The sequence below is a fragment of the Ruditapes philippinarum genome, unplaced genomic scaffold (assembly GCF_026571515.1).
Source record: "Ruditapes philippinarum isolate M1 unplaced genomic scaffold, ASM2657151v2 ctg1478_1_1_1_1, whole genome shotgun sequence".
Lineage (NCBI taxonomy): Eukaryota > Metazoa > Mollusca > Bivalvia > Venerida > Veneridae > Ruditapes > Ruditapes philippinarum.
In genome coordinates this window covers 101,238-122,149 of record NW_026855254.1, presented here as the reverse complement: position 1 = coordinate 122,149, position 20,912 = coordinate 101,238, and the positions used below count along the sequence as shown (strand labels likewise).

Here is a 20,912-nt window from a genome sequence, read left to right as displayed (position 1 = left end):
TGTAGCATAAGTTTGTTGTATTGACATGTGTAGCAAGTTCATGTTGAGCATAAGTAAATACACAGGTTATGCTTAAAATGAAGTAGTAACAAAGTTATGTGTAGCATGAATTAGTAGCAAAGACATATGAACCGTGAATAAATGGCAAGATCATGTGTCACATGAGTCAGTAGCAAGGTCATGTGTTGCATAAATTAGTAGCCAAGTCATGTGTCGCATGACTTAGTAGCAATGTCATGTGTCGCCTGAGTCAGTAGTAAGGCCATGTATACCATAAGTTAATAGTTAGGCCGTGTCTGTCATTAGTTAATAGCGAAGTCATGGTGAGCATGATAAGCAGCAAGGTCATTTGTAGCATAAGTTTGTTGCAAGGTCACGTGAAGAATAAATTAGTATTATGGTCACGGACAGCAACAGGTTTTAGTAAGATCATGTAAAGCAAACTATAGTTACAGGTCTTGTTAATCATTAGTTAGTGGTAACGTCTTGGTTAGCATAAGTTAATTGCCAAGTAATTTTACGCTAGTAGCAATATCACATATAGCATACTTTATTGTGAAGCACTAGTTAATTGTTAATATTAGCATAAGTTTACGCTAGTAGCACGTTCCAATGATAAAACGTGGCTACGAAGAAGAGATATGTCAGAGTTATACAAAAAACATACGATTTACAAAACATAAAAACTAGAATTTATTTATAAACAAATCATGATGAGAACAGTTATAATCTTGCATGTAATGATATATTTAATGAGGCTATAATTGCATTGAATAATCGCTGGTGTATTGCTTCTAATAGTCATCATTTCCTTTCTAAATACGCTTAATCCAATCGAGTCTTTGCAAGGAACTCCAAACGAGAGAGTAAATGTTTACAAGATACCTAATTACCTCAATAAAACAATAACAAGATTGGTTAAACTAAGTTAAATTACCAGAACAATATCTCTCACAGCGGGTACCGGGGGCAGGAGTTATACTAGGAACCAGGTTTTCCTGTAATAAGATATTTAAGATGATTAAATTTGTGCGTTTATGTTTACGATTATAGAATTGTGAGATCATTTGTTGTTTGCTTTTGTTCAGAGAATTTACGATGCATTAAGCAAAGGGTTATATACGTAGATTTATGTATTATGTTTTACCTTACAATAATTCTAATGTGCGTATATAAAGAATAGAGAAAATATTCACAATTATTTTATACAGAATATATCATTTTATTGTGAACTTTGTAAATGGATATCTGTGATTCATAAAGTATTTTGATAAGATGGAAGTTATAAGAAATATCTGTCAACAATTTGACTAAATATATACAAAGATTATTGCATGTGTTCTGTTATCATGCCATTGTATTGATTTCTGTTGATAGAGAAAATGTCTCATATTAAACTTAACTTTATCAGACATTTCATCAATACATATGAAATGAAATGAAAATATTACACTGATAAACTTTTTATCGAATAGATTATTTAAATATTAAAAAATCTCTCTTACATTTTCAGATCAATCCATCAACCCGTTTCTTTCCAGAATTATTATTGTGCAAAAATGACTCATTTTTTTATTTAAATCGGAATCATAAACACACATGCAAACAATATTCAAATTAATTTTGAGATTATTTTTAATAACTTTTGCAGATATTTTGTTTTTTTTAAGTACTTAAATTGATATATGAAAACCCATATTTTATGTTTTTAGGCTTTTTTTTTACTTCATTTGTCTTTTTAAGCGATTTTCCTTTAATATATTTTTCTTTTAATTAACGATATACAAAATGTAACAATTAAATTTAATCATTATTTATGTAAAAATAACTTTTTTGAAAAAAAAAGCAACAAAAACATAGGTATACGTATAAATAGTTTTATCTAACTTTAATTTCATTTATTTTTTTCTTTCAATTTTTCATTTATTTGCCATAATCATTTTTATTGTAACTATATAATTAATTTGGTAAATATAATTTATTTTACCTACCATTTATAAATGTGGACTTCAGTCAGGCAATTTCATTGTTAGTAAATATAGGTTAACGATATATTTTACATATCAGCTGATCATCTGCTTTAGAATTGATTGACTGATCAAGATCAGATTTCTTCGTGGAAAAATACTTTAAATAACTTCCTCTTCAATTTAAGGAAGAAAAAGATCTAACAAATACTTGTCTGTTATAACGTTATGTTTCAAATTTTGGATTTAGAATAGGTATGTCTTAAACACTTAAAAAAAATAAACATCTTCCTGAAATGCATTATTTTTTAAAAATAAATATTTTTTTTTCATTCATTCATTCATTCATTCATTCATTCATTCATTCATTCATTCATTCATTCATTCATTCATTCATCATTCATTCATTCATTCATTCATTCATTCATTCATTCATTCATTCCAAATTATATTTGTATAAAAGTTCTTGCAGTGTGTTTGTAAGATGTCCATTTCTCGAATTTATCTTTGGGTAAACATTGTGTTTTTAACTTCATTATATATTATTCATTTTAATATCATGGGCAATTTGAAAATGTACAAATGTAACAGTAATATTATATGTACTGCAGGACATGTTTATCTCCCATGGAGTTGACCATTTGCACCAGTAATTTACTTTAGATAATTAGGGTTTAGATACTACAAATAATGTAAAAATGTTCAACATATTTTCAATATTTATTAAAATTAATCCTTGTTTGACTCTTTAAAAAAACACATAGGTTGTAAATAAATACACATTGATTCTTTTAAACACGCTGACTCTTAAAAATAGCATTGACTCTATGAAAAACCGCGTTGACACTCTATATCAAGAATTGTTGACTATATAGAGTGTTGACTCTCTTGAAAGACAATGTCATGTCAACTCTAAACACAAATATATTGATTGTATAAAAAGACACGTTTACTCTATATAAAGACACGTTGATACGTTGACATAATATATTTACACATTGTGTCCTTTTTACAAACAAGTTGTTTGTACACAATGAACTACCTCGTGAACTGATAAGATATGTTGGTTCTATATAAGACACATTAAGTCTACATTAAGTACACATTAACTCTATATAGAATCTCATTAACTCTATATAAAGACCCTTTTGCTGTATATGAGACACATTGACACTTTGTAAAGACGAGTTGACTCTATATTCTGACATATTTACCCTATGTAAAGACACATAAGCTCTTTATTGATACACCTTGGCTCGATGTTCAGACACGTCGATTTTATATTCAGAAATATTTACCTTAAGTTATGGCATATTTGCACTTCATTTGTTGTTTCTAAATATTATTTAACTTTAATTAAAGACACTGCGGCTCTATATCAAAACAACTTGGTTCTATAAAAGACTCATTGACTCTACATTCAGACACATCAGCTCTATACAAAGTCACTTTGGCTGTATAGACCCCTCTGGTCTATATACAGATTTGTTTATTGTAAATTAAGACATACCGGTATTTGCTTTAAATAAAGACAAGTTTAGTCTTAAATCCAATGAGCCTTTTATAAAGAAACGTTTGCCTTTTATAAAAATACCCTGGCTCTATATAACGACACGTTGATGGTAAATACGTTGACTCTACTATTTACTGAGACTACAATGACGCATTGAATCTTTTGCACAAAGGGACTTGATTCTGAAACGTTTATAACGATATATAAATTCCTGCAAATAATTGAAAGCTGGCAACTATCTAAGATGATGTTTCTCGTGTAAGTATTATTTTAAAGCCTCGATATTGACTTCCTTGTAATTGTATGTATATTGATTATGATATAAAACATTAATTGCTTTTTAGACTTACTGCCTTGGTGACAAAAAATGGGCGATAAGGTGGTTATGGTGTGCATGGTGAGCTGCGTCCTTTTCCCGCCATTTCTCTTGCAGACTATTGGTCTATTCTCACCAAACTGGGTCAATACTTCAGACTGCAGCAGCATAGGCTTGGTATATAGTTGCTGTTCCGGGGACAACAATGACACGTGCAAAAATACAAATGGCATTGACGGTAAATGTGATTACTTACTTGATTTACTATTCCTAAATTTGAAATGCAGTCATAATGTTCTTTAGTATTTTGTTTCTTTCACATTATATGCCCATGCTGGAATACCAATTATAACATGCAAAACTCCCAGTCACATTCTCTATATCTTGTCCCTTATCTACGAAAATGGTCACTGGTCAAGGTCAATGTGTCATCATAAAGATCACTCAGTTGCAAAGTTCATTTCCAAATTCAAAAAGAAGTAAAAAAAAAGATTTAAATAATAATTATTTTAAAATGACCTTGGTTCGAGAATTCCATGTTACGAGTCCTCTTAAGAAAACCGGCGACACAAAACAATGATGTGTAATTTTTGGTATGTAGTGATTAAAAATAATGTGCGAAATGTCCTTCTTATAATATGAAAACCGCATAATTTGACAGTTATATTTGAAAAATAGAGAAAGGCAGAGCTATGAAAAGAGTATCGGATTCCTACATACGAAGCATTTGATAAAATGGTAACGGTTTAAATAACATTGTCGGGATAAATCAATAAAAATCTTCAATACATTCGATAGATTGAATGATTTAAATACTACCGTATATATTCAAGCTTAGATATTTGTGTAACAAGTAGTATAATAAAGAAATAATATCGGTTTAAGCTCTGTTTATAGGCTATTTAACACCGGTTTGGAGTTTTGATGCGTAGGAATTGACCACGAAGGCCTAAGGCCTGAGTGAATATTTTTTTCGCATCAAAACGACAAAGCCAGTGCTTTAAATAGCCGATAACCACCTCTCAGATATTATTTTGATTCTAAGACATGTAAGACGATTAAATTAGGAAGATCACTAATGTTATTTTTCTTTCACGCGGAGATAACTTCAGGTGCCGATTTTTGTATAACGCTGTTCGATTTCGCAACCTACTGTTACTAAGATATGAAAATTACTAAACAAAATAAATAATAAGAAAACAAGTTATTTTAATATCAAGTTTTCAATGATAAAAACTTACGTCTCAGACTGGATTGTTTTGTGTTTACATCAGTGTTTGAATTATCATTATATATGTTTGAAATGACATCATTCTAGCGCGTTTATGAATGAGTTGTATACTTAGTATGACGTCTTTACGTTGCTAACGGATTATCGCGGTTTTGTCAAAATATTTATATAGAGGATATTTGTTTGTTTATGTGTAAGATGAAGATTTATTTCATCGAGTGGGCTTTAAAAACAGTATTCTCACGAGTGGCGTAGCCACGAGTTAGAATACTGTTTTTAAAGTTCACGAAATGAAATAAAATTACATCTTACACAACAAACAAAAAACACATTTTCTTTTTATTTTATGCTAAAAAAAACAAGTCAAAACAAAATTTCAATAATATTAACGTAAATATTAAAATCTGTTTTCCCCATTGAAAGCCCCATTTAGTCGGAATTTCTCATTAAAAACAAGAAGTCTTGAGCTGAAAAATAAGTCCAACAATCAACGTTAAATGACAGTGATATTATTTATTTTGTTAAAGAAATATGAATGATCGCTTGTTTTAATAATAAAAACAAAAAATTCTTGTAAGAGAAAAATTCCAACCATCCATCCATATTTCTGTTACTTACTGCGAATTTATATTAGACCTGTCTTTGTTAAATGTTAGCGGCAGCCATTTTTTAAAGTTGTGTATTTCACGGGAGGAAAATAATTGTGTTTGATTCAGAGGGATATCATTTGGATTTGTTAGTCATACACCTTTGTAAAAGAAAGAAAACATATTTGAGGATTGAAACAGACAAAAAATAAGTGTTGACAGATGTGAAAACATTAAAAAAAGCAGCTATGAAAATGGAAAACTTGGAACTTGCTCGGAACGCTGGGTGGTTTACTTGTTCTACGAGCTGATGGCTGTCATTGCTTTTCAATTTTTCTTAAATCATACGGCGGTTATTGCTCGTAGGATGCTTTAATATGTCCACATGTCATCAAGAGCAGTTTTGCATGTGGAAGGAATGTATTTTTCAGACTGTAAAAATGAAACAAAAAATTTAGAGACGAAATTTGGTGATTGGAATTTGAATGAATAGAAGTAAGTTATTTATCAATTTCAACTTTGCTTTTCTTTAAACAGCCTGACATTGTCAGAATTGTTAGCAAAAATAAAATTGAGGAAAGACATGGGGAAAATCTTAAAAAAGTAGTTTCGTCATTGAAAAGTGTGAAATTATATTTTGATAATTTTCACTGAGAAATTATCAAATATAATTTTCACGGATAAATCTGTAATCCACTGAAAAGCATAAAATAAAAACTGATATAAATCAAATCTGTGACATTAGTGTACGTGAGATATTATTTCAGTATTGTATGAAAAGATAGCATTATATGAACTAAAAATATCAATAAAATGCTTTTATTGTCTGTAAACTTTATAATCGAGAGGGAAAACATAACAGCTGCATATACAGGTAGTCTCTAAACAGTGTTTATTGGCAATTTAACACCGTTTTTCTTCTTCTTTGTCTATAGCGACAAAATGACAAGGAGTGTTAGAATTGTACATACACTTTTTCTTAAATTATTGGAAACAGTGTCAAACAATTCCAGTTCTTTTTACATTTTAGCACATATGAGCCGCGTCATGACAAAAACCAACATAATGGGTTTGCGACCAGCATGTATCCAAACCAGCATGCGCATCCGCGCAGTCTGATCAGGATACATGCTGTTCGTTTACAAACTCTATTACAAGTATAGAAACTGATAGCGAACAGCATGGATCCTGATCAGACTGCGCGGATGCGCAGGCTGGTCTGGATCCATGCTGGTCGCAAACACACTATTTTGGTTTTGTCGTGACGCGGCTCATATGTTTTTTCTTTGTTTATTGTTTTAGATGAGTAACAATTGGATTTGCTATAATATGAAAACACCTATTAGAAATAGAGGATATTAAATGAGTGTCAGTTCAATACTGAATTTACTGCACGAGTTGAATAATATTATTTTATTCAACGAGTTCAATAAATTCAGTACTGAATTGACACGAATTTATTATTCTACATATTCAACAACGTACATTGACGCCATTATGACATAAAATTTTAAACCATATTCATGATGTTTATTTAATACAAAACAAATACATATGAATCCAAAAAGAACAACCACACGCGTACATTCAGTAATTTTTTTAATATTCAAATCGATTTCGAACAAATATGTTCTTCTTCAGTGAATAAACAGGAAGTGAATAAACAGGAAGAGACGTCACATGACGTCAACGTCCGAGATGGCGGGAAACATACATTGTTACGTTACGTTATATTAAATTTCATTTAAAAATTAATGAAATTAATAAAGATTTCGATATATATATATATAAACATTCACGGATTATTAAATACAAGTATTTCCTATATAAAATATATAAAAAACAATAATAGGAAACAACGTGAATGTTACGTAACGTGTATACATGCATAAAACAGATGAAATATTATATTGGAAAAAGTATATAACCATTTATAATGGAATGTCTACGCAAAAGAACTTACGAAATAATTAAATGTCGTATATAATTTTTGCATTTAATCCAGCTGGTGAAAACGTCTTAAGCTTATGAATCCAGTAGGTTTCTCTACATAGACGCTCCATTGTGTCGCTGACAATCTCAAACGGTAAAAATGAAAAGTCATTAAATGAATGATCAATTGAATTAAAATGCGTTGCAACAAGAGTTGAAAACGCTGGATCTTTGAAATTTGTAATGTCAAATTTATGACTATTCATTCTACGTGAAACCGGTTGAGATGTCTGGCCAACATATTGCATATTGCATTTTTGACAGGAGATTAAATAAATAACATTATTTGTAGAACAGTTTGTAGGGTTTCTCAGTGTATATTTTTCGCCTGTGACACTGCTTGCAAAAGATACATCCGAAGTAATTCGATTACAATGAGAACATCTACTTCTGCTACAAGGAGAAGATGAATGAATTGACATTTGCTTTGAAAAGCTAGAATGCACTATATGATCACGGATATTTTTGGGTCTCTTAAACCATGTAAACGCAACAATAGGTTTGTAAGTCTCATAAACATATTTTACAGTTTCACTTTTTGACAACTTTAGTAAGTCCCAATATTTGTTTAAAACGTGACCAATGTTAGGAAGATGAGGATTATAAGTAACAACAAATGGTATGACAAAATTAGATTGGCTGCTTTCTGTGAGTCGCAGTGCCTCATTTTGACTCATAGAATTAATTTTCTCAAATGCATTGTCAATTACTTCTTTCGGGTATTCACGTTTCAGAAAAAAGTCTTTCAAATCAACTATAGAGTCCTTCAATGTACTGTCATCGGATATTATTCTGCGGTAACGCTTGCCTTGACTGTATGGTATACCATTCTTGCATGCTTTTGGGTGACAAGAGGTATAATGAAGATACTGATGATTATTAGTGTTTTTCACGAATATGTTCGTTGAAAGAGTGCAATCATTTTTGGAAACACGCACATCAAGAAAATCAACACATGAACTGGAAATGGTTTGCGTAAACTTAATCGTCGGATGAAAATCATTAGATCACGAATGAAATTTTCGAGTTCCTCGCGAGTATCGTCCCAGATTAGAAAAATGTCATCCAGGAAACGTAGCCACAGCGTCGGTTTGATATTTCGTGACTCGATAAAGTCCTTTTCCAGTTTCCCCATGAACAGGGAGGCATATCTGGCTGGCCATAGATGATCCCATAGCAGTACCGCACGTTTGCATGAAAAACTCATTATTAAATTCGAAAAAGTTATTTTCAAGAACTATCCGTATAAGATTAGAGAGCACTGGTGTTTGTAAGTTATGATCACTATTTCCTTCATTTAGAAAATATTCACATGCGTTTATGCCGTCAGAGTGCGGAATACATGTATATAGTGAAGATACATCCATGTAACTAATAATGAGTCTTTGCTTTTCAACGTAACATTTTATTTTTTTGAATAAAATCCGTCGTATCTTTAATGAAAGATGGGAGTCGGAACATATACGGCTTTAATATGCTATCCAAGTATTTTGAAATATTTTCAGTCGGTGAATTACAGGCGGAAACTATAGGTCGACCCGGATATTTTAACGGAAGATCAGCATTCGGTTGTTTATGCGTTTTTGGAAGAACGTAAAATGACGGCGTGTGACATTCATTAGGAAAAAACGTCGAATTCGTGGTCAATAGCATTGTTTCTCTCAGTTAGTTCCTCTACACATTTGCTTATATTTTCTTGAATGTTGATCATTGGATTATAACTCAATTTTTCGTAAAATGCGTCATTACCAAGTTGGCGTAAAACTTCATTTTTATAGTCTTTTCTATTCATTATTACTATGGTATTTGATTTATCTGCCTTTTTTGATAATAATGTTTTCGTCACGGGATAACTTCCGGAGACTTTGTAAATCCGATTTTGAAATATTTGAGAAACGTTTATTTTTGTTTTCGCAATGAAGAATTTCTTCTGTGACCGCGGTTATATAAAAGTCCAAATGTATATCCCGACCTGATTTTGGAATGAATGATGATTGTTTCTTGTTAAAGAAAGGTAAATCTTTATAAGTGTCATCGCCAGTTTCTTTATCGGCAAAAAAACTCTTTTAGTCTAAGACGCCGAGTGAATTTGAAGACGTCTTCTGCTAATTTAATTTTATCGTGCGATTTTGTTTTAGGGCAAAACGTAAGTCCCTTACCTAGGAGTACGTAATCATCGTCAGTTAATTTGCATGATGATAAGTTCAAGACCGTTTCTCTCTTCCCCGTTTTATTTTTTGGAGTCTTTTCTTTGTCTTCTTCCATGAATTTTTTGTTTTTGTGCGTATAAACCGTCTTTGTCGCTTTTTTATTTCTTGCGATTTGATGAGCTGGGTCACCGCTTGAGTCAGGATTTTGAGGGTCGTGTGTATATTGTCTGTTGTTGCCTCGCTCGCTGCGACTTCCGCATAGGTTTTCTTGCCGCTCGAGGCTTGGACGTTTTTTGAATTACAATCTGTTGTTGTTCCTCGTTGCGAGGCTGGAACGGTAAGATCCACAACATCATTTTTTTGTGTATTTCCAGTTTGTTGTTTTGGAATATTGTTCTGTGGGCGTTGTTCATTGTGATTTTTTTGTGTTTTCTTAGCTCTTTTCTTCTTCTTGGAAGTCTTGATTTGCCAGTCGTCGCTTTGGGTTTTCTCAGTAATCAACGGCTGAGTATTTGAAACATTTTCTTTCAAAAAATTCAATTTCTTTGCATGTCTTTTTTCTATTGTCGTTCTGGATTTCTCGATCGAATCACTTATTTCTTTGTCAAGGTTACCCAATTGTCCATTATCTAAGTCTTTTTCTAGGTCTGCTCGCAGTTTTTTCCATCTCCGATGTCAGTTCATTTGACCTTCTCATATGATCTTCTTTGATCATCTCGCTCAGACTTCAACACTTACTCTATGGAGAAGGGAGTCTACTTTTTCCTGCAGTTTGTTTGACGTGCCGCCGACGGTCAGTTTGAGTTTAAGTGACAGTCCTTTTGGGATTACGTCCTCGCTCGGCAGTTTTCAAGAAACTTTACGTGGAGAAATTCCTTTCATCTGTTTAGTTGCCATCTTCTTCAATTGAAGTTCGCGTGGATCTCTAGTAGATGCCATGTTGTTCTTAAATATTATTAAATATGAATCCAAAAAGAACAACCACACGCGTACATTCAGTTATTTTTTTAATATTCAAATCGATTTCGAACAAATATGTTCTTCTACAGTGAATAAACAGGAAGTGAATAAACAGGAAGAGACGTCACATGACGTCAACGTCCGAGATGGCGGGAAACATACATTGTTACGTTACGTTATATTAAATTTCATTTAAAAATTAATAAAATTAATAAAGATTTCGATATATATATATATATATAAACATTCACGGATTATTAAATACAAGTATTTCCTATATAAAATATATACTGGCATGCAAGCAGTTCCCGTACAGAAGCAGTACCCGTATTTTTCATTTAAACGCTTGATTTTTACTTGCATTCTTCAAAAATTCATTTCAAATCAAGCAGATACATAAACGAGACAAAATCTAAGTGTCAGTTCGGCAGTACGTATAAAAAGTCTCACTTTAAATCACTTTCACCTGTACGTCGTCAAAACGTGACCTTGTTTTCTCTGGGGGAATCTGTCCTTGCGCGCATGCGCAAAAATACTTACACGTGAGGCTTGTTAAAGGGTTTTCCACTAATAGCAACTGTTTACAGATAAGTAGGCAATGTGATGAAAACTTGTTAAATTATCAGAATTTTGACCAATATTACTATATAAAATAATTTTATGGCTTTGATGCGTAAAATATCATGCATACAAGCATGCTATTGCATGTGAATGCGTTGGGGTAACGGTACCGGGTAATAGATACCCGCGTTTAGTCTACGCTCTATTTCCTGAATTACATCTATTTATCTCTTAGATAATGGTCGGTTCAACAATTGTAAATGAAAAATAGGTCCGATATAATAAAATTGTATAGTTATAATGGGTTAGATTTTATGTACGGGAACTACTTCTCTTCATACAAAATAATCGATAATTTCGGTACCCCATATGAGGCCTCATAAGTAAGGGTTATTCTATGTTTAGAACATGATGGAATTTCCATGATTTGTGTGACGAGCCGAATATTGATGTGTAAAATTCAAACTTTGGTGAGTGAGCGTAATAAAAAATAATGTTTAAGTAACTATGATTTTTGTACGGGAACTGCTCGCATGCCAGTATATATATATATTTTTTTTTTTTTTTTTTTTTTTTTTTTTTTTAAACAAATACATGAAATCCTTGTTGAAACGGTTTGGGCGTAGACGGTTTTTTACCAATTCAACATGAGTTATATTTTTCCGTGCCCACAACATGGGAAATACAAATGCTCAGAGCCGTACGAAAAGAAGTCAAATTGTAATTGATTTAACAAAGCTTTACATTGGAGATTCTAAACTTAAGAAAACAATTTAAACTTCTTTATCGAAGACAAAACACGAACTTCAGAAATTCCGGAAACGATTTCAGAAATGACATCAGAATCGTTTTTTTTTTTCAAGAACACAAGTTTATAAAAAAAAATATATAAAGTGTATTTATCAGTAAAATAACAATAAAACATCATGTTCTTACTTTTATTTGGTGTTATTTGTTTTATAAGTTAATCAGATGTTTAAACTGAATTACAGATATTTGTTTACATTGACAATTGTCCGTTTCTTAGAAAAGGCGACAACCAAGATAAGCTTGACGTCTATACGACGTACTTGCGGCAGAGATACTTGGTTGCTGCGACAAAAGCCCTCGAATCTTCAATGTTATATGAAAAGAGCAATTGACTCTTTTGGAAAATTGGCCAAATCGGGGTCTATTCTTATTTTGCTTACCGGGCCTTGATTAATGAATTTCGCATAGGCAAAACCGGGCTATAAAAAGAGCGCGTAACTCTGTTAAAACATGATTTAGGTCTTGTTAAAATATGGGCAAAAATGGAAAAATAGTCGATTTGATGCCAGAATTTAAAATATTTGTCATAGCACTTAATTGTAGGCTTGTGAAACAATATATGCTTTAATGAATAAATATCAAATTAGAGTCGTGTCGGTTAAGCATCGCGAAACGATAATTATGTAATATTTATCTGTAGGAATAATGTAATTGGTCAAACCTATACATAAATGAGAAATAAGATACATAGATACAATTCACTTATCTTAACAGGTGTCAATGTGTGTAATGCAAAATTGATTAAACGGGAAAATTATATGTACGTCATGCAAAATTCTTGCGGCTAATTATTCGGCTTGCGCCTGTCGCATATAACCTAAACTATTGCAACGACCAATTCGTTATAAAGTGTTACCAATGGGTAGGTAATAGTGAACTCCGGAAATAATACCTTTTATATGGTAGATTTAATATTCAGGAAGATAAAATCGCTGCACCTATGAGCCTGGTAAAGGATTGCGTCTTATATTTCAGTAAAGTGGGAGTTATGGTTCATAAGATTGATTTTTGAAATGGTTATTGACCAATTATTAATAATGAAAACTTATAAGGATGAAAAATCTAAACTGCCTAAAATATAAAAGATATGTAGGTTCCACCTTTTTAATCAATTTAACGTAACTAACATATTATGAAGAATATATTTTTAGACAAGCTTGTTTGTAACGCGTGTGTTTGATCTTTTTTGTGAAGCAGAATATCAAAATATTAAAACAATCACGGCAAAATGTAAAGGTATTTCTATTTTACCTGTACAAACGCTGGACAAAGTGTCACGTTCGCGAAACCTGATGAGAAAATATACAAAACGAACAAATCGCCACATCGGCTAACGCACATACCACTGATGGACAGGTTTTTGAACTAGTGGCAAGTGCAAGAGTGTAACGTGATTTAAAAACCCTCCAAGTTATTTCACTGGTGAATCTGCAATAGGAATGTCAGTATTATCTCCGCAAAATGATGTCTATACGGACTTTGAATAAAGGGAATGAATCACTGAACCTGATTTGGTAATGACATGCGGCAATTATTTTTCCGTTTAGGGTCATATGTCTTTCTGCTGTGAAAGGGGAGCAATGCAACGCGATCGGTCTATTAAGTCGGTTACGATGGGTTATGTAAAAAGGTGCATTGCACGAGGAACAAAAAAAACAATAAATAAATAAATAAAACGTAGCAATTATATTCAGATGAATACCTATTCTCATTCTAATGATCCATTACAAGTTAAATGCAACTTATGCTTGTAATGTTAGATATTGGCATAATTAAACTTCATATCCAAAATATTATTTACAAATAAAAACACAACGTACATGTAGTATACTATATGATCGCATTTAAATTATTTGACGTTAGGCTTCTTTAATTAGAATACTTAAAAAACTGATACAGACGATTAAGTATTTTCAAAAATATTCAATAATTACAAAATAATAATACTTTCTAGTTGTCACTTAGTAGGAGGAAACCAGGCGCCCGAATGTAAAGGTGTTCTATTCTGCATGTCACACTACTCTACTAAATCTCTTTTAATAATTATTTTTGTTTTATTATCCAGATCATAAAAATGAATACATTGCATACATTATACTACTTTACAAACATATTACAGATTGTTTTAATTGCAAGAAGAAACATGGTTACATCAGAAAAAATAGAGAATAAGTAGATAACGCCTGATTTAACATTATGCATATAAAGATTGTTAAAATGGAAAGGTAATCTAGAGCATGATATATGTTTTTTTAATTATTTATAAATATGTGTTTATTTATCAAGTAGATGTAACAAAATGACATTTTTTTCAGAATTAGATGCAAGAGCGCTTGGACTTGAAGTTACATCATTTGTTGTAATGTTCTTGGCTGTATTTGGAACTTGCTTTGACGCAATTATCAAAGATGAATTTGACGATGTGGGGTGTTGTGGTGCCGTTGGATGGTGCTGTGTGGTCATGCTACCGGTGGCAGGTAATCTACAGTATTGATTTATTATTGACAAAACTCAACCCAAAAATGAGTCCCGCCTCATACATATGATTTTTATATTGACAGTTTATGCAATTATTAATATCCTTTTTTGCACGAAATATTCAAGTTAAAATAAGTAAACCTCAAATGAAAACAGCGACCGGAAAAAAGTAGCTGTTTGTCAGCGTAAGTCAAATAGGCTTGCAAGGTTGACAAATTGATTTCAAATTTATCTATTTTAGCATTGTTCAGTTTCATCGGATGCATGATCATTGCCGCAAGTTATTCCACATCTGAGCTTGGTTGGTCCTTTATTCTTTGCCTTACCCCCGGCTGCCTGATCCTGTTTATCATTGTGACCGCTGGTCTCTGTTATTGTGTAAACAAGACTGTCAAGAAATGCAACGAAGGTATGTGTATCGAATAAACTTGTCATATGTATATGGTATCCTGTTTAGGGCAGTTTACATGTTCTCTGTTGACATGCAAGATTTCGACAAAATCTACCTGATCGCTCATTTTATTAAGTAATAGAGTTATAACTTGATATCGTGAATGTGCATATATATAAATGGCGTCGTGTCAGTTGTTTAACGTAATATCAGATTTCATCAGCTTTGTTTTCAAAAATAATACTGAGTATCCGATCAAAGGCAAATATCAAAAAGTAAGTAGTATATAAGTAGGGAGTTATCAACACGTTTCTAAACGCGTTAATCATATAAATAGCGATGATTATGTAATAAACTAGTTACGTAACGTGTTAAGTACATAATTAACACAAAGTATATGATTATATGGTGGCCAAATTGATTGTATAACAGTTGCAAAATGTAAGCTAAAATAAAAATAAATTCACTAATAGGTCTGTGACAATAACACCAAAGTTTGTGATGTTAAGTTTTACATTTACTTATTAAGTTCATAAAGTGTAAAGCGTTGATTAAATCTTCAACATATATTGAACATGAACAGGTCACATTCAGTCTGTAAAACAGTTTGACAGCGGATTGACAATTGCTTACTTCATCAAAGTTTTTGTGAATAAATAACGTGCCATTACGCTTTTTAAAATGTCCTAATTTCCTTACAGTTATGAAAAATGTATCAATATTGAAATAAAGCCCTATGATTTACATACAATGAATTATCTTGTTTCATTGATAGAATGAATTTACCGAAATCTAACCCTTGAAATGTTTTCTAATACAAAAAACATTTTGACTTTTAGATATACTAGTACTTCAAATAATTATAATCATAATATCTTTAATCGTTAAAATACTAGTATCCTTCATAAACATGGTTCTTTTCTGCCTCCTTCTATGAAACCTTATCAAATATGCAACGTTTTCATTTAAAATAAAATTCTCAAAATATTTATTTCAGAACATGTTATACATGTTGTCTCTCAACCACGGGTCTCTCAGATTGGTGGTGAACGGCTGGCCAGTCAACCTAGTCGACGGGTCAAAAAACGTAAAAGGCCGACAAACGTTAGTGCCTTGGCCAATGCACAGTTTGAACAGAGATCCCATCCAAGGGTATCTCCGATTGGTGATGGTAAACAGCTGGCCAGTCAACCTAATCGACCGGTCAAAAAACGGAGAATGCCTACCAAAGTTAGTACCTTGGCCAAGGCACAGTTTGAACAGAGATCAGATATCCATGATTCACAACAAAAGGGGTTTTCCAGTGATGACACGTGGAACGATTATAATGTAGATACCTCTTCAAACAACATGGTTTCGCATGAAGATGGTAGACGTTTTACACCCCATGGCGAAGTTGACAACAGGGTACAGCAGAGACCATTCGGTGGTATGGTTCCGACTGTAACTGATGGGCATGTTTCTCCATATGGTGAAGTTGGTGGCAGAGCCGGGGCACAAGGGACTTTAAATGACTCAAAACCACAAGCATCTTCCGGTGCATTGGTTCCGTATAAGAAAGGTGGACGTGTTGCTACACATGACCAGGTTAGAGGCATGCGCGGGGTACAGCAAAGAGCATTTTATGACACAGAACAAAACATAGCATCCGATGAAATTGTTTCGTATCAGGATATTGGAGATGACGCTACTTATGGCGAAGTTGGAAACATGAACAGGGCACAGCGTAGAGCACTGGTGCATGGCTCTCAACGACACGCCTCTTCCAGTGGGGTTGTTTCTAATGAGAACAATAGAATTGTGCCTTCCGGTGGAGGTGTCGTGCATATGGAAGCACAGATGGAACAGGAAGAAGTATATGCTCATGAATCAGAAAGTGGGCATATTTTCTTTGTGATGAAAAAGTATACGATCGAGCGTTTCATTCATATATTTAAAGATAAATAACTTTAAGATATTCAACAGACCATCTATCAAATGTGATAAAGAATTATTATTTTTTATGTATTTTCAAATGATATTTGTTTTATAAAAACACATAATTATGGTGCACAGCTGATATATTCTTTCCAGTTTGTCATTGTGCTATTCTTGCACAGAAATCACGTGGAATTAGTAGTCGGTCTCATAGAGTATATAGTAAGTTATTCAGGATTGTCGAGTACGTGGATCGACCGTCTAGATATGACCAAACAGAGTAATGATAAACAGAATAATTATAAACAAACGAAAAACAAATTATCAAACAATTACAAAAAGGGAAAATATATAGAGATAAATAGATTGATAAAATGGAAAAGATATATCACTAAAGATTACATAAAAGTACATTTTGTATTTGAAATGTCATCAATGCAACAAAAGAAGCAAGTGAATTGCCTGAAAAATCCACTTCAAAAAACAATTTCTTGCTCAAAATAAATAGGTGGGTGTGTGTTCTTAATTATTTCGCACATCGCTACCACGTTCATTTCTAAAATTCGTCAACTAGTAAATTCTCTTCCTTCTACCATGGAATGAAACGTGCTTCAAAGGGTATAGGTGTTATAGTGGTAAAGGCGACTGGCTTATTATATTTACCTGGTTTCGCTTGGATGGCTATTAAGGTAGTAGAAATATTTTCCATAAAGCAAAGAATAGCCAACTGTTTATGATAATTATAAACTGAAAACCATCGAGAACGAGTCATATTTGTGCTAGTGGCTCAAGTCAAATATGATAAACAAGATCAACAAGGAAAGGCGGCGTTCAATGAACGCAACCCCCACATGACCCAGCAACAAGAACCAATGGCAAGGAGCCCAGGCGGACACCAAACACAAAAAGGACAGGGCAAAGACAGGTCAATCATCAAATGACAAACAATTTGTAACTGATTAGGAACCCAAAGAAAATAATAACAGTAGACCCACAAAGGGGAAGGGGACATGAGAACGGGGGAGGGGGGGGGGTTAATCAAAGAAATAAAAACTAAAGGCAATGGGGAAGATACTTACCGTAGACGAGAAAACAACAAGGGACACAAGCAAAAGTGTAAGCAAAACAGTATGAAACAACAAAGTCGTGCTAATATCTTGAAATTAAAATATTGTTATTTACATTTCAAGGAAAGCAACTGCACTGAATTTTGTGGTGAATAAATCATTTTTAAAATGTTGTTGATTTGTGATTACATATTTCCTTTGTTTTGACATATTTAATTTAAAAGATGAAGGAAGAACTTAAGATGTTTAGACTTTTTCTGTTACTTTTAACAAACGTGTATCCGGTGGACTTGTTATCAATTTCTTCACTGAAGCTGAGGCGAGTGGCCGTGCAAAGCAGGTTTGCACGACGATAAAAATGGAAATGGGGCACGCGAGCATATCTTAGGGCTTGAACGGTTTCTTCCTTTGACTTTGAAAATGCCATGAAGAATCAGCACTGTTAATTTGCAGGAAAACATTTTTTGCGAAAGAAAAAAAAGATTAATAACAGTAGCATACATAAGATAAGTAAATAAATAAAAAAAATAAAAGTATAACGTGAAAAACAAAACCGAGATCAAAATTTCTATTATATAACTGTAGGTTTTGAAGGATATTTAAAGAGCACGATATCGACATATGTAAATCTGTCACATAAGTAGACATAAAAAGTGGTATCGCAGACTGAATGAACAGACGTTACAACAATTGTATCTTTTTACAAAAAAAATTTAACAATTACACATATTTGATCCTCTTCCATTGAAAAGTTGATATGCCTGCATTCTATTTAATTGGCCCGAGTCATATGTTAAAAGAGGAAGTTTTAAAGACTGACAAATAATTGTCAACTAACTTTTGTTGTATTGTTGCGTGTTTGTGCTATCATTAAGTTACATTTCAAAGACAGTCTTAAACAATAAAAGACCTATTGTTAGAACAATAGTTGTTTGATGTTATTGTAAAATTATAAAAGGAAACATGACATGTTAAAGATCATGCTATGGACCAGTTTTCGTGTTATGAAGATATTACTAATATGAAGTGGGTTAAGTTAAGGTGACACGCTATTAATGCGATCTTTACTAAATTCTAATTTCTATAGTCACGTCAACTGAAATAGAGTTTCTCACATTTAGATCTGTCATTTCAACAAGACAAATCATATCGACGTTAAAATCAGCTTTGCAAATACGAAACTAAACTTCATTGCGTGAATGGTTCAACGTTTCACAAAGTAGTAAAAAGGCAATAGACATATAATTGTTTTCATGATATAAGCAGAACTGATATATCACATAATAATAAACTAATAAATCAACTAATTAACTAACAACCGGGCTAACAAAATTAAGGAAAATCATTTCTATAAGATACTGACATTTTATTCAGGTAAACACTTTTAAAGTGACTTACAGACAACTCTTATTGGCTTACAGCTGTCAGAAATTAGAATAAGCAGCAATGCTGCATTAAATCCTTCATTATGTTCCTTATGTAATCGCAAAAAAAATAACTGACAGGAACTGACATTTTTATGTTTCTAATTAAATAAATATAAAAGCCTAAATATACTATTTATAAAGTTTTACACGAATTGAAAAAAGAGTTACTGTGATAATGCATACTAGAGTCAACATAATCAATACAACTTCCAAACTTACTGTCTGATAACTTACTGTGTTTATTATTCATAAAGAAAATGTGTACTCGTAGATGATGAGAGAAAGTAATATATTTCCTGTATATATATATAGAGAGAGCATCGAAGACGATTAAAAATATGAAAAAAAAAAAACCATATGAGCCGCATCACGGCAAAACCAACAAAATTGGTTTGCGACCAGCATGGATCCAGGCCAGCCTGCGCTTCCGCACAGTCTGATCAGGATCCACGCTGTTCGCTATCAGTTTCTTTACTTCTACTAGGGTTTGTAGGCGAACAGTATGGATCCTGATCAGACTGCGCGGATGCGCAGGCTGGTCTGGATCCATGCTGGTCGCAAACCCATTATGTTGGTTTTGTCGTGACGCGGCTCATATATTGTGTTCAAAAAGTTTTAGTTTCGGTGGTGTCATTTGAAATTTAAACAATTAATTAAATAATGAGAACTTGCGAACATTGACGGGACATGAAAATTATTTCTACTTTCGTTTTTAATATTTTACATTGCTGTCACATAAAGTCTCTTAACCTCTTGAAAATAAGATAAGTGTACAAGCAACAAATAATGAAATGCCTCTGGCCTTGGATATTTTAGAAAAAATATATGTATTTGAAAATTAAGTCACGGCAACTAAAAAGTGACTTGAAACGAAAAGGCTACGAATCTGTAAGTTCGTTATAATTTTACTCATAAGATTTGTCTACTTATTTCTTATATATTTATATTTTCATTATCATTATTATAATGTTTTATCCATTTATTTGACACAGTTTATAAAAAGTATTTTTAATAACAAAATTTCATAAATATATATTAAACATCATTAAGAAAGTTATTACACGTATAGAGAGAGGGTCAATACGATATTTGATTTTAATTCAATGTGTAACAATCACATACATACCTGGTTCAGTTAATCTATGCTTCCTTCAAATTAAAACTGTTCAACTTAAATTCATAGTCTTAACGTTATTTAGCAGAAGAAGAAAAAAATGAACACAAATTCTCATTTAAATTAATATGACAAATTTGTCTAGTAATTTTGTATATAAACACACAAACTGAGAATATAAGAAGGGTGATCCAAAATATCTGATACTGTTTTGAAGTTGAATAAATAAGTCATTCCTGATGCAATTATCAAGTGCTATATACCATTGTATAGAGAATTGTCATACGTTTCTGTCATAATTACTTTACGGGAAAACGTTGACGTCATGACGTCATAGATGACGTCATCAAATAATAGTTGTTTTTCAATATGGCGACGTCAAAACAGAAAGCTGCAGAAATAGTTATACTTTATTTTGAGACTAAGTCTCC

General features: G+C 32.4%; 1 protein-coding gene across 2 annotated transcripts; it reads left to right on the top strand.

Annotated features, from left to right (window-relative positions):
- Positions 1-2,091: 2,091 nt before the first annotated feature.
- LOC132742652 (uncharacterized) lies at positions 2,092-17,906 on the top strand. Of its 2 annotated transcripts, XM_060731121.1 has the most exons (5): positions 2,092-2,222; positions 3,825-4,034; positions 14,403-14,564; positions 14,807-14,974; positions 15,954-17,903. In XM_060731121.1, exons 2-5 carry the CDS (start codon positions 3,848-3,850, stop codon positions 16,901-16,903), a joined length of 1,467 nt encoding a protein of 488 aa, XP_060587104.1. In that variant the 5' UTR covers positions 2,092-2,222; positions 3,825-3,847; the 3' UTR covers positions 16,904-17,903. The 2 variants fall into 2 exon arrangements, with proteins under 2 accessions (XP_060587104.1, XP_060587105.1); XM_060731122.1 differs by lacking the exon at positions 14,807-14,974 and having other exon boundaries at positions 15,954-17,906.
- The last annotated feature ends 3,006 nt before the right edge of the window (positions 17,907-20,912 follow it).

Bases quoted from the DNA above. Each gene is read 5' to 3' on its own strand.
- LOC132742652 (XM_060731121.1), top strand. From the start codon at position 3,848: ATGGGCGATAAGGTGGTTATGGTGTGCATGGTGAGCTGCGTCCTTTTC. The intron at 14,565-14,806 runs GTAATCTACAGT...TATCTATTTTAG, and splicing joins GGTCATGCTACCGGTGGCAG to CATTGTTCAGTTTCATCGGA. The intron at 14,975-15,953 runs GTATGTGTATCG...TATTTATTTCAG, and splicing joins TGTCAAGAAATGCAACGAAG to AACATGTTATACATGTTGTC.